At 59.9% G+C, this 22,233-nt stretch overlaps 1 protein-coding gene across 1 annotated transcript in view; it reads left to right on the top strand.

The window, feature by feature from the left end:
- The window catches only part of Tmprss2 (transmembrane serine protease 2), a 32,913-nt gene extending 12,660 nt beyond the window's left edge, over positions 1-20,253 (top strand). The window contains exons 4-14 of the mRNA XM_042687356.1: positions 3,961-4,047; positions 5,150-5,266; positions 8,879-9,005; positions 10,730-10,840; positions 13,451-13,494; positions 15,134-15,302; positions 16,424-16,599; positions 17,336-17,431; positions 17,929-18,071; positions 18,376-18,528; positions 20,112-20,253. Of these exons, the coding sequence (XP_042543290.1) occupies positions 3,961-4,047; positions 5,150-5,266; positions 8,879-9,005; positions 10,730-10,840; positions 13,451-13,494; positions 15,134-15,302; positions 16,424-16,599; positions 17,336-17,431; positions 17,929-18,071; positions 18,376-18,528; positions 20,112-20,123 (1,235 nt within the window). The 3' untranslated portion in view covers positions 20,124-20,253. The remainder of the gene's footprint in view (positions 1-3,960; positions 4,048-5,149; positions 5,267-8,878; positions 9,006-10,729; positions 10,841-13,450; positions 13,495-15,133; positions 15,303-16,423; positions 16,600-17,335; positions 17,432-17,928; positions 18,072-18,375; positions 18,529-20,111) is intronic.
- The last annotated feature ends 1,980 nt before the right edge of the window (positions 20,254-22,233 follow it).

The raw sequence follows: 22,233 nt of genomic DNA, 5'->3' as shown, positions 1-22,233 counted from the left end.
CGGATCCTCTGTCAGTCCTGGTCTCTGTCCATGGCTCACGGATGTATCCTCTTTGGTAACTGGTAAAGCTCTTTTGGGTGGGAATAAATGATGGGAACGTGTGTGTGGCTTGCGGGGACCTGAGGGTCGCCAGTCAGCTGACGCACAGTCACGTTGCTTTGGGGTCAGCGAGTGGCACAGATTTAGCGCGCTCTCACTGCTGCTAGAGAACCCAGGTGGAAGATTGGATTTCTTTTGGGACTCACTCCAGTCCTGCGTCTTCTTCCTTCCCTCCTCTCCGTCCCTCGGTCTCCATGTCTGCAGTGTCGGTGCTGGCTTTCCCTTCAGGCTGGCTTCAGAGTTGGGCGCGGCCCAGGCGTGGGACCTGGGGACGTCACTGCTGTGAGGTCTGCGTGTGTGACGCAGGCACCGTGTCTGTGCCGGCCGCATGGTGAGCGGTCAGCAGAGAAGCCGTCTCCACGTCCTCCCCACAGCCAGCTCACCACGCAGCCCGGCCTCCCACATCCGCTGCGGCCATCTCCACTCATCTCACCCTGGCAGCTCCCCTCTCTCACCCTGCAGTGCTCCTCCCTCTCCCCTCCTCCTTCCTCCTCCTCCTCCTCCTCCTCTTGCTCCTCTTCCTCCTCCTCCTCATGCTCCCCCTCCTCCTCCTCCTCCTCCTCCTCTTCCTCCTCTTCTTCCTTCTCCTCCTCTGCTTCCTCCTCCTCCTCCTCTTCCTCCTCCTCTTCCTCCTCCTCTTCCTCCTCCTTTCTCCTCCTCCTGCTCCTCTTCCTCCTCCTCCTTCTCCTCCTCTGCTTCCTCCTCCTCCTCCTCCTCCTCCTTTCTCCTCCTCCTGCTCCTCTTCCTTCTCCTTCTCCTCTGCTTCCTCCTCCTTCCTCCTCCTCCTCTTCCTCCTCCTTCCTCCTCCTCTTCCTCCTCCTTTCTCCTCCTCCTGCTCCTCTTCCTCCTCCTTCTCCTCCTCCTCTTGCTCCTCCTCCTCCTCCTCCTGCTCCCCCCCCTCCTCCTCCTTTCTCCTCCTCTTCCTCCTCTTCTTCCTTCTCCTCCTGCTTCCTCCTCCTCCTCTTCCTCCTCCTTCCTCCTCCTCCTCTTCCTCCTCCTCTTCCTCCTCCTGCTCCCCCTCCTCCTCCTCCTCCTTCCTCCTCCCCCTCTTCCTCCTTTCTCCTCCTCCTGCTCCTCTTCCTCCTCCTTTTCCTCCTCTGCTTCCTCCTCCTCCTCCCCCTCCTCCTCCTCCTCCTCCTCTTCCTCCTCCTTCCTCCTCCTGCTCCTCTTCCTCCTCCTCCTCTGCTTCCTCCTCCTCCTCCTCTTCCTCCTCCTCCCCCTCTTCCTTCTCTCTCCTTAAATTGGGCAAGTATAAACTTTAGCTTTGAAACTATTCTCCAAGCTATCATTTCAGAAGTCCCCCACTAGAATGTAAGTGGTGGTTGGTTTTTGCTTTTAGTCCATTTGCTCTAGCAAGCTCTGGAGATGTTTCATTTGACCGGCCAGGCTTGGACCTCTGACACCTGCATCTGCCACACTCAGATTCTCCAGTCCTGGGGGGCAGAGGGCCAAGAGCCACTAGAGGACTTGGTGAACCACACCCGGCCAGACGGAGGAGCGGCGGCCTGTGCCAGCCCTCCACACAGCTCCCCAGGGCCACGTCAGGTCTCAGGACAGAGGAGAGAGGATGTCCTCCTCTCCACTTACTCTAAGAACCCAGTGCTGGCAGCTCACGCCTCTAACCTCAGCCTCTCAGGAGGTTGAGATCTGAGCCTCAGAGTTCAAAGCCTGCTCAGCCAGGAAAGTCCATGAAACTCTGATCTCCAATTAACTAGAATAAAACAGATAGTGGAAGTGTGGTTCAAATGTAGCACCAAAGCTCAGGGACAGCACCTAGGTCCTGAGTTCAAGCACCTAGTACCAGCACCACAGATGCCTGTCCCCCTCCACCCCGCCCCCCCTGCCCCCAGTGAGGTGAAGTGGGCCTGAACTCAGCAGGCGAGGTATTGGGGCACTGCGGGCTCCGGCCTCCAGCATGCGGGCAGGTGCTTGCCTCCGAGCCTCCTTAGTTGATCACACATAAAATGGCATGCAGAAGAGTTGCCCCAGGAGCAAAGCGTTCCTGGAGAGAAGTGCCCTTGGTATGGCGCAAAGAGGCCGCTTGGAATTCCTCCCAGCCGCCTCTCGAGGGCTGTGTCCTGCTGCCCGGGACACCGCGCCAACCCCCCACCCCCAGCTGAGCTTTGGTGAAGTCTCTCCTGGCCATGGTTCAGTGGCTGTGGTCTCCCCTGGCAGCCCGGGCTGGGAGCAGAGGCCCCAGGGTCAGGCTCCATCTCCCCTGGGAGTGCCCGCGGGCAGGAGAGTGATTTGAGAGCAGTTGTAGACGTCACCAGGAGTGGAGACACGTTGAGAGGTGAGGCTTGGAGCCCTGGGACTCCGGCCTGTCCACCTCCATCACCCGAACCCTTCCTGAGAATTCAGCTCCGCAGCCTCATGCGTGCAGGTGCTTTACCGCCCGAACCACGGCTTGGGGTGCGTCTTCCGGCTTCAGCTCTGAGCAGCCAGGCCAGACCTGATGCTTTGGGCTGGCAAAAAACCTGTGACGTCCTCCAACTCATTTATCCTTGGCCGGATTGTTTCGTCCTTCACGTGACTTTATTTTGTTGTTCTGGCCTCACCGGGAGCTCGATGCTCCTTAGGCCGTGGCTCCCTGGCTGGCCTTGCCCCGCAGGACTCTGGGCAGCAATTGGAGTTTTCTCTGGGGGTTTCCCAGTCCAGAGTGCTAGTCCGCTGGCCACCCGGGGCTGCAGCGCACCTGGAGTTATATGCTTCATTGAATTTATGGAAGTGTTAATAGCCAATCACGAGGACAGCTCAGCCTAGCACTGAGCTGATAGGCAGGTGCCCTCCACTCAGCCTCCTCCTCCCCACCCCATTGGCTTTTTGTTTGCTTTTCAGATAGGCTTCCCTGTTAGCTCTGCCCGGGAGCCAGCCTCCGGTCCCTAGCCTCCTGCCTCTGCCCCTCAGGTAGCTGGGATTATGTGTGTGTGCCACCACACTCTGCCCTGATAACATTTTTTTTTTTTAAAGAGTTCAACTCTGATGAACTTGGTTTTGAGAGTTTTGGCTTTCTGCTTTTGTTAAAAAATTTTTTTTAAAAAGCCTGACAATTCCCTCAAGTTCAGATGCACATTCGGAAGTATATAACTGGTGTAACTCAGATGCACATTCGGAAGTATATAACAGATGTAACTCAGAGGCACATTCGGATGTATATAACAGGTGTAACTCAGAGGCAGGGTGCTCGCCTAGCAGGTGTGAGGACTTGAGTTTGAACCCAGCACCACGAGAAGAATATACAAGCCAAAATAGAACTATTGTTGAGCGCTGGTGCTCACACCTGTAAATACCATCTACACAGGAGGCTGAGATCTGAGGATCTCAGTTGAAAGCCAGCCTGAGCAGGAAAGTCCATGAGACTCTTATCTCTAGTTAACTGCCAAAAAAGCTGGAAGTAGAGCTATGGCTAGAGCCTTGAACGGAAAAGCTAAGGAATGGTGCCCAGGCCCCGAGTTCAAGTCCAGCACACACACACACACACACGTGTGCACACGCACGCACACACACGCTCACGCACACACACACATGCACGCACACGCGCACACACATACGCGCGCGCGCACACACACGCACAGAACTGGCGTCCTGAGGCTGCCTGTCACTCCAGGCCCACTGCTCCCAGAGCCAGAGCTCCACGCACGCCCAGGTACTGGCAGTGGAGTCCACTTTCATTAGGCGATTCCACCCCGCCAGACGGTGGCCAAGACCAGGCCAAGCGGCCGGTGCGCTCGGTGCCTTCTCTTCTGACTGGGGTTCCCAGCCGGGGTGTGGAGTGAACCTGCGGCCAGCTGGGCTCTGTCCTCTGAGAGCGAGCCCATCGTCCTTCCCCGGCTGACAGGGCCATTCTCCTCCTCTTCCTAGAGACAAAGAAAGCGCTGTGCGTCACCCTGGCCCTGGTGGCGGTCCTGGTGGGTGCTGCGCTGGCCGCCGGCCTGCTCTGGAGGTTTTGTAAGTGTGGGGTTCCCCCATCCCCCCACGTGACCCCACCCCCTAAGTGGGGCCCTCCCCATAGACCAACCATCCCTTCTCCCCTCTCTCCCCTTCCCTCCCTTCTGTCCCCTCCTCTCCCTCTCCCCCCTTCCCTCCCTTCCGTCCCCTCCTCTCCCTCTCTCCCCTTCCCTCCCTTCCGTCCCCTCCTCTCCCTCTCCCCCCTTCCCTCCCTTCCGTCCCCTCCTCTCCCTCTCCCCCCTTCCCTCCCTTCCGTCCCCTCCTCTCCCTCTCTCCCCTTCCCTCCCTTCCGTCCCCTCCTCTCCCTCTCCCCCCTTCCCTCCCTTCCGTCCCCTCCTCTCCCTCTCTCCCCTTCCCTCCCTTCCGTCCCCTCCTCTCCCTCTCCCCCCTTCCCTCCCTTCCGTCCCCTCCTCTCCCTCTCTCCCCTTCCCTCCCTTCCGTCCCCTCCTCTCCCTCTCTCCCTTCCCTCCCTTCCGTCCCCTCCTCTCCCTCTCTCCCCTTCCCTCCCATCTGCCCCCCCCTTTTCCTCTCCTCTCTCCCCTTGTGTCCCCTTCTCTCCCGCGTCCTCTGTGGCCATGTGGGCATCGTGGTCTCCCATCGCCCCCTCCCCGCCCTCCCTGTGTGTCCTCTTAGCCAGTGGGGCCGCGGGCTCTTCCCGTGGTGGGGGCACAGGAGGTGAGCGTGCGGGATTTCCCTGGTGCTCAGGGCATGCGTGGCATGGCGCTGTGTGACCTGCCCTGTCTTGGGGTAACCTACTCCCCTGCCCCCTCCCTGCCCCCCCATCTCTGCACAGCCTTGGTGGCAGCCTTGGGCAGGCAGGCCCCTCCCTCCCGGTGCCAGCACAGAACGTGGTTCTGGGGCCTCTGTCCTCTGCCTGGGCGGTGCCTGGCACCCCGAGGCCCCAGGAAGCAGCGAGCCCACGGCGGTGACCCCCCACACCAGCCCACCCCACGGTGCGGGCAGTGCATGGGGGCAGAGCCACACCCCTTCCTCAGCGGACAAAAGAGGGGTGCTCCCTCCTGCACCCCAGCTCCAGGACGGGTGGCGGCCCCCTGGGGCCCCGGGGTGGTGTGGGGTTCAGCGCCTGCCCTCTCCTTGCCAGTGGACAACCGGTGCGTCTCGGGGGTGGAGTGCGGAAGCTCGGGGACCTGCGTCAGCGCCGCCCTGTGGTGCGACGGGGTGTCCCACTGCCCCAACGGGGAGGACGAGAACCGCTGCGGTGAGTGGGGCTGCGGGGACGGGGTCACACAGGGGTCACACACGGCCCAGAGGGTCACACAGCACGGTGGGAGAGGCAGACCAACATGTCCTCCTGACTGCCACAGGGGCCTGCCGAGAGTCCCGGGACGGGGAATCTACAGTTCTCCCGTCAGTCTGTCTACCATCTGTCTGTCTGTCTGTCTATCTATCTATCTATCTATCTTTGTGCCCGCCCTGGGGCTTGAACTCAGGGCTGGGGTACTGTTCTTCACGTCTCTTCTGCTCCAGGCTAGCACTCTACCACTTGAGCTGCACCCTCCTGTTAGGGCTATTTTGGTGATGATTTGGTGGCTTTCCTGCCTCCCCGGCTTCAAACCTCGATCCTCAGATCTCAGCCTCCTCAGCGGCTCTCAGGCGTGAGCCCTAGGCGCCCGGCTTTCAGTGTCTTATTTTTAGGTGACAGGTAAAGCCTCGCGCGGAGCTGGTTCTCGGCGCGGGTGCAGCCTTCCGGGCGCGGCACTCACCTGCTTGTGGCGGGAGAATTTTACCATCGGTCCTTTTGGTGGCTTTCAAGCGCTCTGTGCACATGTGCGCATGCGTGTGCGTGTGTCACCCTGTCTCTCTGGAGACCCCAGGCCCCGCTCATCTGATTGAATTTGTGTCCCCAGCTAGCATCTCTCCAAGCACGCCCCCCAGGTGTCCGGTGGCCACGGCCTCTGCCTCAAGGGTGACAGTGCGAGAGTGAGCGCGAGGCCCAGGTGCGGTGTGCTCTTCTGTGTGGCCAGGGCGTCGCGTTGTCTGACTGGGGCTCGGGTGTGTCCTCGCGTCTGCTGGTGTGCTCTTAGGTTGATCTTCAGAACTTCTGTTGTGACGCGCGCCTCTCACTTTTCCACCCTCGCTGTCCAGCTCGCTTTCCTCCCTTGGGATGTAAGTGCTGCGTGTGCGCCTTTCCCTTTTTTGACTCGCACTCGGGGCTTTCCCCTTGCTAGGCAGGCGCTCTACCAGGGAGCTGCATTTCCAGCCCTTTTTTCTTTGTCCTGCACTGGTGTTTTTTGAGCTCGTGTCTTCTTGCGTCTGGCGCATGTCTGAGTCACAATTCACTCGTTTCGAGTTTCCCGGCTATGCTGGCACGAGAGCAGCACCTCACGGCACCCAGCCTCTTCCCTGGAGATGGAGTCTCTTGGACTTATCTGCTCAGGGTAGCTTAGAGCAATGATCCCCCAGATCTCAGCTTCTCCTGAGCCCCGAGTGAGGTGGCAGGTCCTGCCACTGCGTTGTGGGGAGGGAGGCGTTGATGAAGCTCACGCACTGGGCTGGCCTCCAACCACAATCCACCTTTCGCAGTCTCCAAAGTAACCAGGTTACGGGTGCGCACACCAGCCTCTGGCTCACATCTTTTTAGACTGGTCGTCTAACAGGTGTGAGGCACTCTCTCCTCGTAGCTTTTGCGTTTCTCTACTTTCTAGTCATCTCTGAAGGTGACCTTGGGGGAAGCCAGATGGCCCCAGGCTCTGGGGCTCTGCCCTCCCTCTGCTGGCACGTTCGATGGGTTTTTGCCGAGGCTTACGCCGTAGGTCCCCCTCCGCTGCACGCCGTAGGTCCCCCTCCGCTGCACGGAACCTCTGTGCTCTGGCTCTGTCTGCCCCACCCTGCCCCGCAGCCCCCAGCGGCCACTGGCTTGTCTACTGTCTCCAGAGTTTTGTCTTTTCCAGAATGTTCAGTGGTTGGAACCCCATAGTGCATTGCCGTCCCAGCCTGCTTCTCCCACACTGGTCTGCGTTTGGAGTTCCTCGGGGTCTCATTTCCCTCAACTGGGAGTCAGTCCCCATCCCCATGGTCCAGCCCCCGTGGTCCAGCCCCGTGGTCCATCTGCAGGACAGAGGCCGCTCCGTCCAGTAACACGTGGCCAGGCCCCACAGGTTATGTGGGTTCCGTCCTTGCCAGGGCACTGGGCGCCCTCAGCCCCAGCGTGTGGCGTGGGGGGTGGGGGGCCTCAGTTTACCTTTCGTCTTCCCACAGAACTCAGCACACCATGTAGGAGTGTTTATGCTCAGACCCAGGTGCCCTCACAACTTGTGATTATTTAGTGATTTATTTATGGGTGCCAGTACTGACGCTGTCCTAGAGTGCTCACGGCCAGTGCTCTACCCTGTGAGCCACAGCTCCGCGGCCAGCGCTCTACCCCATGAGCCACAGCCCTGCTTGCAGCCTTTTGTTATCTAATTGGAGATAAACGTCTCATGGCCTTTCCTATCTCCACTGGCTTTGAGCTGCAATCTCTGGATGCAGCCTCTTGAGCAGCTGGGATGGCAGGTATGAGCCACCAGCGCCTGGCACCTTATTCATTCTTTTTATAAAAATTTATTTTAGGGCTGGGAAGGTGGCTCAGTGGTAGAGCGCTTGCCTTGCATGCATGAGGCCCTGGGTTCGACTCCTCAGCACCACATAAGCAAAAAAAAAAAAAAAGCCAGAAGTGGCACTGTGGCTCAAGTGGTAGAGCGCTGGCCTTGAGCTGAAGAGCTGAGGGACAGCGCCCAGGCCCAGAGTTCAGGCCCCATGACTGGACCCCCCAAAATTTATTTTATTTTTAAATCTTTAATTTTTATTCTAAAAGTGATGTACAACTTGGATGGGGGCAGGGGGAGTTGTGGAGGTGGAGGGAAGGGATGGTGGGGGAAACAAAGGCAACCATGCTCAATAGGAAATGTACTCAGTACCTTGCTCATGTAACTGTGTCCCCTCTGCACAGCATTTTTACAACAAAAAACACACAAAAACAGTGATGTACAGAGGGGTCACAGTTCCGTGAGTCCGGTCTGATACATTTCTTCTTGGACAGTGTCACCCCTGCCCTCTCTCTCTCCCCACCCCCCTCCCCCCATTCACAAGTTGTATAGTTCCTTTTCAGCAGAGTGTCTAGTGAGTACCACTGCTGCATTGTTCACCCTTTGTCCCTCCATTCCGTGTCCTCCTTACCTGTCCTCTCTCCTACCCAGAGATAGATAAATGGACAAACAAGAGAAAAAGAAAAGACCTCTTGTTTCCATTTCCTGGAGTTCGTTTTGATTAAGATGATTTTATATGGTCAGAGGCGGGGTGTTGCGCCTGCGTGTTCCTCCCCGAGCGTCCTCCGTCCGTGTCCCGCGTGTGAATGACTGAGTCCTGATCATTGATCATGCCCGGGGGATTCTAGGGGCAGCTTCTGCGCCATTGCCCTAGTCAGTGTTAAACCAGCCCGGCAGGCTGTCCTGTCCGCACCCCAGATGCACGGGTGGCGGCCGCATGCAGTGGCGGGCACAGGCTTCCACGCCCCCCCTCCATCTTCTGTTCCCCCCCCAAGGGACCCCATGCCCCTTCCCGCCTTCTTAGATTTTCTCGTAAGTGTGGACTCGGGCCATGTGTGGGCCTCCGCGTGGCTTCCTCCCCTCGGCCTCGTGTGCGAGGCTGGCACCGCGCCATCGGCGCACAGCGTGCTGGAAGCGTCCACGCTCGGCGCCCCGCGTAGTGCTCCGCAGCAGCAGCAGGCTGTGGCTGCGGGGCCTCTGCGTGACACAGGGCCGGGAGTCGCGGGGTTCCCCCAGCAGTGGGGACCACGGCCCGAAACTCACCAGGAATCTTGCTTGTCATGCAGTTCGCCTCTACGGACCAAACTTCCTCCTTCAGGTCTACTCGTCCCAGAGGAAGTCCTGGTACCCTGTGTGCCAAGACGACTGGACCAGCACCTACGCCCGGGCGGCCTGCAGGGACATGGGCTATCAGTGAGTACCGCGCCCCCTGGAGGCCGTGTTGGCTCATGGCAGTCAGACGTAGGTGTCTCCCAGAGCCTTGTGTGTCCCCCCCTCCCCACCATTCTGCCCCCTCCCCTGCCACCCTGCCCTCTTCCAGGGTCACTGCCACCCTGGCCCTCTGCTCCCTGATTCCCTGGGAACATCCTCCCTCGGGGGTATAACCTGGGGGCTGAGGGGGGCCCTTGGCCCATGAGCTTCTAAGCTCAGGCTGAGTCTTTGCTCATTGCCTTCCTGTGGGGCATTGAAGGGGAGAGAAGCGACCCTCAGAATTATACTTAAGAAATTCCTGGGGCCAGGCGTGCCAGTTCACACTGTCACCCCCGCTGCGTGGCAGGCAGAGGTAGGAGGGTCACAGACGCACGACTGGCTCTGGGCAAAAGAGTGAGACCCTGTCCAAAAAAACAACTAAAAGCAATAGGACTGGAAGCAGTGTGGCTCCAGCGATAGTCTACTTACTTGCCAAGTGAGAGGCCCTGAGTTCAAACCCCAGCACCACCAGAAACCAACCCAACACACAAAAAGCAGACATTCCCTCCTGCACACCATGGCCAGGGGAAGTGATCTGTGGCCAGTCAGTGCAGCGCTCCCCTGAGCTCTGTTCTGTAGCTGTAGCAAACCCCTGAGACCGGAACACCTGTAAAGAACTCGGGTTTGTTTTGGCTCGGGAGGCTGGCAAGATTAGGCGCACGGTGCTGGGATCTGACAAAGGCCTTGTGTAGCTTCAGCTCAGGGCAGAGAAGCAGGAAAGCAAATGAGCAGGAGGGACAAAGGAAGCTGGACCTGCTTTGTCACAACCTGCTTTTAAGAGAACCCACCCCTTAGAGAATGGCATTGATCCACAGAGGATAGAGCGCCGGACCCAGCCGCTTCCTAAAGGTCTCCCTCCCACCTCTTATTGCTCTCGATTGGGGACATGGACGCTATCGCCCTGCAGAGGAGGGGAGGGCCCTGGCTGCGCCCCGTGCCTGGGGGAGGGGGCTGTGGGATATATTGCCTGTCTCCTTTGGGGTGTCTCCGTGTGGGTCTCTGTGGTTTTAGGGTGCTCGGGGGGTGGCAGTTTTCAAGGTGAATTACTATTGGATGAGAAAGTTGGCATCCTAGCTAGTGAGAAGCTTCAAAATGCCAGCCTTTGATGGCCCAATTCCACCATCCAGCAGCGTCCCGTGCAGCCTGGGAGCCTGGGGGCATCGTGTGTGTAGTCTGGGGGGTACGGGGCCTCGCGCCCTGCTAGGCAGACAGCCCAGCTCTCAAACCATACTCCCAGCCCTTGTTGCTTTTGATAAGTTTTCAAGGAGGGTCTCACACTCTCGCCAGGGGTCTGCTGAGGACTTCTACCCCTACTCTGTCCCCGAAAATCTTACAGCAAGTGCCCCATGCCAGCCCGATAGGGGCATTTTCACAGCCGCACGTATGGTTAAATGAAGTATGCTCATGCAGCCTGTTTCTTATCTTTGTGTTAACCACACTGGATCAGAAGCAGGATGGATGGAGGACTTTTACTTCACCCCTCAAGATTACTGGATTATAGCAAAGGTTATAAGACAAGGATGCATGGTGAGAATTTGTCTTCCAGAATGCTCACATGATCCTTCTTATTCTGGACATCACCGGAGAGGGGTTTTGATGACTTAGCGTAGGGTTTGTGAGTGCTTGCATGTGAACCATGCTCTGAATCCTGATCTCCTGTCTTTTAGGAGCAGTTTTTATTCTAGCCAAGGGGTACAGGATGACAGCGGCGCCACGAGCTTCATGAAGCTGAACATAAGTGCAGGCAACATCGACCTCTACAAGAGACTCTACCACAGGTACCCTGCTGATCTTCTGTCCCCAGGGCGGAATTCCATAATGCAAAGAACCAGGAGATCCTGCCCCCAGGCCTCCCTGTCCTACGCTGAGCTCCAGAACCCGTGTGCTGGCTTGGGGTGTGTTTGGTGCTGGTAGAGATGAGAATCTAGCCAGCCTGGCATCCTCAGGAAGAGGCCGAGGTTTATCGATCATTTCATCTGTGACCTTTGGTAATTTGTAACCTTGTAAAACTGAGGCTTGGCTTTATGCTTTTTCATTCTCCAGATACTAGATGAGCCCTCCTGGGCCAGGCTGTATGTGTCGGTCAGCTTACTGTTACTGTAATGAAATGTCGGAGGCAGACTACTTTATAGGGAAAAGAGGTTTTCTTTGCTTGTGTTTTGGGGAGATAGAGGATCCAAACATCACAGCCCAGTCCAGGCTCTGGCAAGGACCCTAGGCTGCATCCTGCCTTGGGCATGAATGGCTAGATCAGCTAGTCAGACATCCCTGAGCCTGGAAGCTGATTTGTGACCAGGAAGGGCACAGTGTGTCCAGTGGCTGGGCATGAATTCAAGTCACGGGCCACATGACTGATGGGGGGGGGGAGCGGGGACTGCCCCTCTTATTTGCACCTGTTTAAAAGGTGTGCAGGATGGTTATTCTTCTCCAGTGATTTTGATCTGAAAGCTGTGCATCTCTTCCTCTTCTCACACAAGCTTTCCTCCTTCTGGGTCCCAGGAGCCGAGCTCTGATACAGGGCCCCCCTCTCCCAGTGGGGAGGGAGTGTGTTCGCAGGCCTGGTGTCTCTGGTTGAGGTGTCTGGAGCTTTGACTTCCGCACTTGGGACTGGGTGGGGGTGCGGCCGGTGGGTGCCCAGGGCTGGCCAGGTGTGCCAGCCAGCCAGCAGGTGAACCTCAGTCATGGGCCCTTTATGCCAGCTGAGTGGCTCTTTGTCCCTCACAGGGACAGCCCAGACAAAATCGGGGAGTCAGGACGGGAGCCAGGCTGGGGGGGGGGTGGGCAGAGCAGGCTGCTAGCCTTGGCCAGAGCCTCAGGAACAACTCCCAAGGTGGCAGGTAGCTTTCAGGGAAGAAGAGAAGGTCATTGTCTAGAATGTCACGGCTGTCTGCGCGGCGTGGGGGTGGGTGGGAGTCTGAGTGGCCCTTTCCTGCCAGGCACAGCCCCCGGCTGGGCTGCGCTTCCCAGATGAGGAGGATGTGGGGGGCTGGGCCCTGAGAGTCTCAGGACTCTTAGGCATTGTGCTCCTCCACAGGAAAGTGCTTTTGAATGACCCATCCTCCTCCAGCACCCTGTAGTTACTATGATGCCAGGCTGGGGGCTGGGCACCCCAGGGAGAGGCTTCAGGAAGTACTAGGTCTTCTCATAGGACCCAGGTTTGTGTGGGTGATGTGGGAGGGTCCTAAGGGCAGGGCTTTGCTTCCACTGGACACTCAGGTGAGGGGATTTTGTGATTGGCTGCCTTAGGTTTTTGTTGTTCTAAGAATGGAGCCAGCTCAAGCTGTGATTGGTGAAGACTCAGCAGATTATTTTGCAGATGGCCATGTTGTTTGGTAGGTAGGTGAGGCCCCGTTGAGTTGTTCAGAGGTGGTGGTGGCCCTCGGGGGCTCGTGTGCTCTGCCTCCATTCCTGTCATGGTCTAGTGCCGCAGAGCTCACGGCTGGTGGTCCATGGATTGTGGGCCTCGGGTCTCTGTGTTGAGGGCTCCCCTACAGATCGCAGCACACCGTTTACTGCTGTTTCACTCATACCTGGGGAGTTCCAGGCCCAAGCGAATGACTCAACTTTTTCTTCCCAGGCAAAATACGTTATGCTGTGTCTTCTTGCCTCCGAGACTACACATGTAAAGCTGACACACAAAAAGCAAAACTTTCCAAACCATTCCCTTGTATTTGCGGATAATTTGCCTCTGTGTGTGTGGGGAGGGATCGTGATTCGAGATGTAGCTTTTCTGTGCAGCTGAGGTGGACCTCCTTTCTGTGTGGCTGAGGCAGTCCTCCAACTTTTGATCCTCCTGCTTCAAGCCTCCGGAGTGCTTATGTCCCACCCTGCCCAGCCGAGAGGATGGTTTTAAATTATGAGAATGGAACGAAGACGATCCCCGTGAGCGGGCCGTCATTGAGCCGCTTGGGGTCTGAGATGCTTGGGACGGGGGCATGGTTCCAGTTTCGGGTGTTGTTTGAACACGCACAGCGAGACAGCGGCCGCTGGAGCAAGTCCAGCACGAGGCTCGCCTGTGTGTTGGGTCGCCTTGTGCACAAAGCCGGCAGGTGACGTCAGATGTTTTCAGACAAACAAACGTGGATTGCCACCTTCCGGCTGGGGTCAGACATGGCTGCTCCGCCTGTGGCTTCACGGTTGCAGTGCTTGGGAAGGTCAGATCGGGGCTGGTCATCTGCATCATGATCATATTTACCCAAAGGGGAAGCAGGAAGAGATAAGGTTATGTAACTTGCTCAAGACCACAGAGCTGGGATTTGAACTTGGTGCTGGGGCTCGGGTGCGGTCTCTGGCACTGTCCACCTCCCCCCCCCCCCAGTGTTTGGGAGCCAGGTGCCTCTTTGTCTCTTCGCGGACTGGTGACGAGCCTCCTTGCTCTTCCTTTCCAGCGACAGCTGCTCCTCGCGGATGGTGGTCTCCCTGCGGTGCATAGGTGAGGGCTTCCGGCCTCCCCATGGTGGTCCCACGAGGATCACTGCATGGCTCCGGACAAGGGCTCCCCTGGGAATCTGGGTAGGTGGCCAGGGCAGGACACAGGGGGACAGGCAGAGATCTCCCCGGAGGCCGTTGCTCCCTGCCAGGAGCTCCATTTGGGTTTTCTTTGAGTGCCTCAGCTTCCCCTGGAGGCCGGAAGCTCAGGGAAACCCATGGGCCCTATGCTTTGTGCCACCCGAGCTGGAGGTCTAACCAGGAGGGTTCCTTCTCAGGAAGTGAAAGGTCAGGGAGGGAACCCCAAGATCTGTGTGTGTGTGGGGGGGGTTGTCCCCAGCTACAGAGCTGTGACATGAACGACCGCGTAGCAGTCAGTAGCTACCAGGACCCTCCCCCTCCCCCCCCCCAGGAAAGAGAGCTCAGAGTCCAAGTGTGCTCTTTGCTCCTCCCCGGGGAAGCCAGCACCGCGACTGACATTGGGGAACCCCGTCTCTGAGTCTCTGGTCCCTCAACTGTCTATAAGTGTGGCCCTGTGGGCCGGCAGGCCAGCAGAGCAGGGGGCTCATCTCGCATGGGAAGGGCAGAGACTAGCACACTGCGGCTTCCTGCAGCCCAGTCTCTGCAGGTCCCAAGTAGCTATCCTGTGGCCTTTGTCTGCCCCAGGGGATGGGAGGATCCCCGGGAGGCAAGCAGGGACCCATGAAAGGTCACCACAGCCCTGCCCATGGCCCACACAGACACAGTGCGCCAGGAGGCAGGTGCTCGCCCAGAGGCCCCATGACAGACACAGCCTGGGCCGCCCCAGGGTGCCAGGGGCCCCCATGCTGCATTCCTGCTCTCTGGAGCCCCCCTTAGGGAGCTGGCTTATGCCAGCGAAGCCTCCCTAGTCCCCTCCCAAGAGCTGCTGCCCCTGCCTGCTCCTGCCCCGCCTGAGCTGGGACCAAGGCCGCAGTCCCTGCCTTCCTCTGGGGGCTCAGGACTGTGCTCCAGGATAGAACACTGGCGCCACCCGGCCCCAGCCCTCCTCTCCCCTCCCGCCTCTCCCCTCCCTCCTGCCCTCCTCTCCCCTCCTCTCTCCTCCCTCCTGCCCTCCTCTCCCCTCCTCTCTCCTCCCTCCTGCCCTCCTCTCCCCTCCTCTCCTCCCTCCTGCCCTCCTCTCCCCTCCCTCCTGCCCTCCTCTCCCCTCCTCTCTCCTCCCTCCTGCCCTCCTCTCCCCTCCTCTCCTCCCTCCTGCCCTCCTCTCCCCTCCCTCCTGCCCTGCTCTCCCCTCCCTCCTGCCGTCCCCCCTCTCCTCCCCCCTGCCCTCCTCTCCCCGCCCCTCCTCTCCCCACCCCTCCTCTCCCTCCTGCCCTCGTGCCCCCTCCTTGTCTCATTCACCTTGCTACCCCTCACCTTCTTCCAGCCCTACTTATATTCGTTTCCTTTGCCCTAGAGTCTTGGGGCTGTGAGCAGCTCAGGCACCGAGGCCTTCCTACCCCACCCCTGCCCTCTTGGCGTGGAGACCCCACCACCCCCAGGGCCCCCGACACATCCCCTCCCCTGAGCCGTGGGGCCCAGCTGTGGCTGGTGGGACCCTGGGCGCCCCTGTCCCCCCCTCCGGGGCGGCGGGGCCGCTGCCAGCGCGCGTGCTGTCCCCGCAGAGTGCGGCGTGTCCTCCGTGAGCCGGCAGAGCAGGATCGTGGGCGGGTGGGCCGCCAGCCTGGAGCAGTGGCCGTGGCAGGTGAGCCTGCAGGTGCAGGGCGTGCACGTGTGCGGGGGCTCCATCATCACCCCGGAGTGGATCGTCACGGCCGCACACTGTGTGGAGAAGTACGTTGGCCTCCCCGGAGGCCCGGGGCACGGGGGGGGGGGGGAGAGGGGAGGACGAAGCCGCAGGGCCCCTCCGTCCCATGGCCTGAGCTGGCTTTGGAAGCTCCAGGGCCCTGGGTATGGTGGGGCAGTGATGGGGCCCAGCCCATCGGTCCCTGAGCAGGCCACGAGAAGCGCGTGGCCTCCGCCCTGTGGCCTGGGACGTCTGGAGCCCTCGGGTCTCCTGGGCACGTGGCCCTCACGCTGCCCGAGGAAGGTTCTCTGAGTGTCTGCCCAGACGGCACAACCCAGGCAGGGGCAGGGCACACGGCGCATGCGCCGGCTTTGTCCACAGGACTGGGCCGGGCCCGGGCAGGGGCAGGGCACACGGCGCATGCGCCGGCTGTGTCCACAGGACTGGGCCGGGCCCGGGCAGGGGCAGGGCACACGGCGCATGCGCCGGCTTTGTCCACAGGACTGGGCCGGGCCCGGGCAGGGGCAGGGCACACGGCGCATGCGCCGGCTGTGTCCACAGGACTGGGCCGGGCCCAGGCAGGGGCAGGGCACACGGCGCATGCGCCGGCTGTGTCCACAGGACTGGGCCGAGTCCCTCTCTCTCTCTTACCCACCCGGGGCTTGGGCCCTGGCCCGTGGGGGACAGCCCGGGTGTGTCTCGCTGCCTTGAGCTGACGCTGCCTCGCCTCCTGGACCAGCCGTTCTCTGGCCGCGTGGTCTTGGGCCGGTCGCTCAACAGCCCTGAGCCACCTGACTGCGGTGCCCGCTGGTGGGGGTGAAGGGTCACTGCCCTCCGCTCGGGGCTTTCCTTCCTCTCCTCCCTCTAAGCCCAGCCCCCGGGGCCCTGAGGGTCAAACTGTTCTTCCATTGGATACAAGGGATCTTTTGCGTGGTACTAGACTCCAGAATTATTCCTCACCGCGCATGGATGAAGCGCCTGCTGTGTGCTGGGCAAAGCTCTGGCATGGGGAGCTCTCAGGAGGGACGGGGCGGGCGGGCGGGTTGCCAAGCTCATCGCCACACTTCCCTCTGTGGTGGGGCGTCACCTCCCCCGGGAGCCCTGTGCAGCGTCTCCCGGGCGTGTGGCCTGAGACCCGAGGGCCGCCGCCTCTGTCTGTGTCGTGCAGGCCTCTGGACAGACCTCGGCACTGGACGGTGTTCGCGGGCATCCTGAGACAGTCTCTCATGTTCTACGGCCACGGCCACCGGGTGGAGCGGGTGATCTCACACCCCAGCTACGACCCCAAGAGCAAGAACAACGACATCGCCCTGTTCAAGCTGCAGACGCCCCTGATGCTCAGCGGTGCGTGCGGAAATGCCGCGTGTGCCGTGCCCGGCGGAGGGCCCGGTTCCGTCCTGGAGGAGGGCTGGCTGGACAGGCGTCTGGGGAGTGGAGGGCAAGGCGGGGGGAGGGGAGGAAGGAGGAAGGAGGCCATATTTGTTCTTGGTTGTGAAGCGTGACATTTCCATCCATCCACATGAAGATCAAGGGAGCAGCTTCTCATCCCAGTCCCGAGGCCGGCGGGGGCCTGGTGACCGTGTCTGGGGGACAGTTAGCAGCCTCTCTGTCTTGTGTCACTTGTGACCGTCAACAACGCTCTCGACAGCCCAAACCCCCAGAGATCTCTGTGACATCAACCATTTGCTCACGTACATTCTGAGAGCAAGACCTCTGAGGTCATCATTAAAACAAAGGCGTTTGCCTGAGCTTGGCATTCGGCCCCTGCTCTACTCGATGTACAGTGGAAGGGTCTAGGCCCGTGGGGGTCCAGCCTCCCCCAGGAAGTGTCTGTATTCAGGCTGGGAAATGGCCCCACACGGTGGAGCTGTCAGCCTCCCGCCGTCGCCCAGGACCTTTTCTCCCTCCCCCTGCACCGTGGCATCCAGGGTTGATGGTGAGGGTGCAGCAGGCAGAGGCAGGTGTGCCAGGAACCGGGTTACCTGGTTAGGGGGTGGCAGGGACCGTACGGCAGAACACAGGAAGACAGGCCGCAGGCCCGACGCAGAGGCTGACGCCCACTCCTCTCTTCTCGAGACAGACAGGGTGAAGCCAGTGTGTCTGCCCAACCCGGGTCTGATGCTGGACCCCGAACAGCAGTGCTGGATTTCTGGGTGGGGCGCCACGTTTGAGAAAGGTGAGGCTCTGGGTCGGCCTGCCAGGGAGGCGCGTGCAGCCAGCCCAGCTTAGAAACGGAGGTCCAGCGGGCACCAGTGCCTCACACCCATAATCTTGGGAAACTGAGATCCGAGGGTCACAGTTCAAAGCCAACCCAGGCAGGAAAGACCGCGAGACTCTTGTATCCAATTAACCACCAAGAAGTGGAGCTGTGGTTCAAGTAGGAGAGTGCCAGCCAGAAAAAAGGTCATGGACAGCATCCAGACCCTGAGTTTAACTCCTAGTCCTACTCCCTTTCCCTACCCTCCAAAAACCCCAAAGAAATGGGAGGTCTACATTCAAATCTGGCAGCTGTGTGCCCCAGTTTCCCCAGCTACTTAGTGGGAAGCCTCATACCAGTGCTGTATAACTCAGTGACAGAGGAGGGAGAGAGGAAGGCATGTAGCTACTTACAGTGTGGCCAGGGAGAGGCACCCACTCTTCTGAGAACTGCTGGCTGACACCCCCCATCCTTAGGGAAGACCTCGGACATGCTGAACGCCGCCAAGGTACCTCTCATCCAGCCCTCAGTGTGTAACAGCAAATTAGTTTACGACAACCTCATTACGCCAGCCATGATCTGTGCAGGGTACCTACGGGGCGGCATCGACTCCTGCCAGGTAACGAGTTGATCAACTTCTGGGGCTTACCAGCATCAAAGAGGGGGAGCAAAGCTAGCGAGGGGGCAGCCCTGGCGAGTGCAGGTCACTCACAGGGGAAAAGCTGCGTGGCAGAAGCGAGTTCTGCCCACCATGCTCTTATTTGCTGCAAGCGTCTGTGGACCCGTAATACTGTAGACCCTGGCTGATAGCGATCCACGCAGTGGGCAGAGACAGCTCCTGCTGTCGTCCACACAGAGAGCTCTTCTGTGCTTCTGGGGTCACAGCTGATTTCCTGCTCTCAGGAGCTTTCTGTGTCCCCTAGGGTGACAGCGGGGGACCGCTGGTCACACTGAAGAACGGAATCTGGTGGCTGATTGGGGACACGAGCTGGGGCTCAGGCTGTGCCAAGGCGTACAGGCCCGGCGTGTACGGGAATGTGACGGTGTTCACAGACTGGATCTACCGACAGATGAGGGTAACTTGCCCACCCCCTCCTCACTGAGTTTCAGACTCCATGAGCCACGCCCGAAGGGGCCCAGGCAAACCCAGACGCGGAGCCCCACGCCCACTGCCTGAGGCACTGAGCAAAGTCACCCATGATCTGGGGTGAATATGTCACCTGCCCCATCCTGGTGTCTCCTCAGGGGTCACTGCCCCCTCTCCCGCCCCCGTGTCCTCGGGTAGCTGCTGTTTAGCTTGTGACAGAACACTGGAGCAGGTTAACTTAAAGGAGGAGAACTCACGAAGGCCCGCCTTGGAGGTTTTAGAGGCTCCATTACTTGGCCCTGTGGTGAGGCTGGACGCCAGGGAGGAGGCATCTGGGCCTGCGGTGGGAGCTGGGCCGCCATGGGCGCCTTTGCAACCAGAGGCTGCTCACCTCATGGCGGCAGGAAGCAGAGAGAGGGAGCGGCCCGGACAAGATGTCCTCTCCAAAGGCATGAGCCAGGGTTTCTTCAGCGAGGCCCCATCTCCCAAGTCTTTACCACTGGCATTCCTCTAAGTCCCTCATCCCTTGACTCTAAGTGGATGAGTACAGGGTGGGGATCGGATCAGAGCCTGCGATCCGGTCGCCTCTCAGCGAATGGGTCCACCTCCTGGGGACCAAAACACCAACACCAGTGTTCTGAGAGCTGCACTGTGCATTCTGGTTCTCCTGACCTCTCCAGCACCATGCATGGTGCCCACCCATGCCAAGAGCTCCCTGGGCTCCCCTGCAGGCCCTTCCGGGATCTGTTCAGCAGCACAAGAGCAGCTCGGCTGGCCGTGCTACCTCAGATGCAGCCAGGGCTAGGGAGGGGAGGGCGAAGGCAACAAGTCCCCCCACCTGCCTCCCTCCCCAGCTTTCTTCCTCCCCACCTGCCTCCCTCCCCAGCTTCCTCCCTATCCCACCTGCCTCCCTCCCCCTCCCCCCTGCCTCCATCCCCAGCTTCCTTCCCCCCCACCTGCCTCCCTCCCCCCCAGCTTCCTCCCCCTCCCACCAGCTTCCCTCTTCCTCCCCCTGCCTCCCTCCCCAGCTTCCTCCCTATCCCACCTGCCTCCCTCCCCCCCCCACCTGCCTCCCTCCCCGGCTTCCTCCCCCTCCCCCCAGCTTCCCTCCTTCTCCCACCTGCCTCCCCATCCATGCTGGCCACTACTCATGTCTTCTCAGAATAGAACTTCCTCTGAGTGTCTGCAGATCAGACCCGGCCCTCACCCAGGACAGGGCCCTGGGGAGATAGGTTCAGGTCAAGTCTCACATCTGTGGAAGGGCCGGATCAAGTCCCTTGCACAAGGCCTGACCGTGTCCCTCAAATGACGCAGGGCCCAGAGCTGTCTCCTCACCACCCGGCTAAGCAGGGGACTAGCAGCAGGAGCCTGGCCATCCCGAGAAGCAGGAGGCAGGGAACGGCTGCAGCCGCGCAGGCAGCTCCGTGGGGAGCAAGGGAGGAGAAGGCTGAGGGCAGGGTCACCAGTGCATCCCCAGGCCACCGGGGCCAAGTCCAGTCCTGCCTCCACCCACTCACTCGCTGCCTTCATCGGCCTGAAGATGTGACAGCATTTCTTTCCCTGTCTGAACAGGCAAACAGCTGATCCCCGGGCCCCGGGCTCCACAGACACCCGCCCACAGCGAAGAAGGGCTGACCTGAACTGGCTCCGCGCTCATGACCTGTCGAGGTGATTCGAAGGTCCTTTCACTTTTATTAAACAATCACTTGTCTGACTGTACTGTCCCCGTCCTGTACCCGCTCAGGGCCGCTCGTCCAGGCCTCGCACCGGGGCCGCAGGGCCCTGCTCCGCTGCTCTTCCTGCGGAGCCCGTGTGGAGATGGACTTGGAGGTGGTCTCTGTGTGGGGATGGGCTTGGAAGCCGTCTCTGGGCGCTGAACCGAGAGGGAGGGAAGAGGCGGTGGAGGGCCACCTGGCGGCGGCCCCTGGCCTGGCTCTCCACATGCATTCGGGGCTTGTCTAGTTTGAAGCCTTCCTCGCAGCCTCTGTGGGGCTGGAAACGAAGGAGAGCCCAGCCCTTCATGGGCAGTCACAGAAAGATTGGAATGCCTCCTTTTTGTGCCAGTACTAGGGCTTGAACTCAGGGCTTGGTCACTGTCCCTTAGCTCAAGGCTGGTGCTCTCCTACATTGAGCCACACTTCTACTTCCAGCTTTTTGCTGGTTAATGGAAGAGTCTCACAGATTTTCCTGTTCAGGCTGGCTTCAAACGATGATCCTGGGATTGCAGCCTCCTGAGTAGCAAGGTTGACAGGCGTGAGCACATGCGTTTCCTTCCCCCTGGGGGTGCTGAGGGCTCAGGTAGAATCCTGAGAGCAGGCGGTGGTGCAGAGGGGCCCATGGCCCATGGCTCCTCGGGTCGTTCCCCGAGGGGACACCCAGCTCGGCTGCAGGCCTCCTCCACCCCTGCTGAGCCCCTCAAATGCTGCACTCACCCCTTGGCCCTGGCAGACGGCCTACCTCACCGAGGCCAGCCCCCAGGGACTCAGGGATGCATGGGGCAGAGGCCATAATTAGGGCCTGGATTTCCTCTTACTAACTGGGGCTCCTGAACCCTGACTTTGGATGTCTTTATGAAGCTCACCTGCTTAGGGCCTTTGAAACTTCATCCTTTCTGGGCAGAGCGCGCACAGTGGACACGTGACCTCTGTACTGTGATTGGCTCTGAACTTCCAAGGTCTGCAGAACACTGGAAGAAGAAAGGCGGGAGGCTGGGCACAGATGAGAAGCATGTGGGTTGGTCGGGGCGCGGTCCTACACATCCTGGTTCCCACTCGAGATGAGGATGTGTGTCATTGCCCAGTGCGAGTCCTGAGCCGCTCCACCTGTGGCCCCTCTCCTCCCCCAGCCCCCCAGCTCATGGTAAGGGGAGGCCATGCTGGGGTTGCACCGGGGGCAGGAGCTCTACCCCAGGCGCAGGCCACCCCGCATGTGTGCCTTCGCTGGGGTCAGCACCTCATCACAGAGGAAACATACTTGTCCCGCGCTGTCACCACAGCTCCTGTCTGCCGTACGCTGAATAAAGAGAACATGTTGCCAGCATTCTGGAGTCTTTGCGTTGTGTGTGGCGGGTAGAGCCGGGCTGCTGCTGCTGGCATGCTGCTGCTGCTGGCATGCAGGCTGCAGCCTGGTGGGGCCCAGGTGGGTGCTGGTTGGAGCATCTGTCCAGCCGAGTGAGGATGGCAGACCCCTGCCTGGCCCTGCTTTCCGGGGGACGTGACCCTCCATAGACGCCTGCAGGAGGCTCACCCTGGCTTCCGTGTCCCCCAGACTGACTGAAGCCCATGCCGGCATCGGGGTCCTGTGGGTCTCTTCTTGTGGTCCCATTGGCTCATGGTGGCAGACACCAGTGCTGGTGGAGGAGGGGCAGAGGTGGGCACCTCTCTGCCACCCTGCTCGGCGTCTTGGGAGTATGTGTCTAGCCTCACCTCCTGCTTAAACGTTGAACTTATACCCAGCAGGCCTGTAGCTAAGCCGTTTCCCATTGCACACTTCTGCTTGTTGGTCTGCAGACAGCTCTAGGACCCAATGAAACTCCCCTATGAACCACCAAGGGACAAGAATGCAAACCCAGGGCATGCCTCCTCTCACTGGAACAGGAAAGGGAGCGCCACCTGCTGGCGGTGGCAGGGATGGACATCGGGGTCACACATCCCGATTCCCCTGTCCTGTCCACACCTTGGCCTCTGAGTTTGTC

The sequence above is a fragment of the Dipodomys spectabilis genome, unplaced genomic scaffold (assembly GCF_019054845.1).
Source record: "Dipodomys spectabilis isolate Male_0828 unplaced genomic scaffold, ASM1905484v1 ptg000107l, whole genome shotgun sequence".
NCBI classification, from domain to species: domain Eukaryota; kingdom Metazoa; phylum Chordata; class Mammalia; order Rodentia; family Heteromyidae; genus Dipodomys; species Dipodomys spectabilis.
Note: the sequence above shows the minus strand (reverse complement) of the source record. Positions and strands in the feature narration are given on the sequence as shown.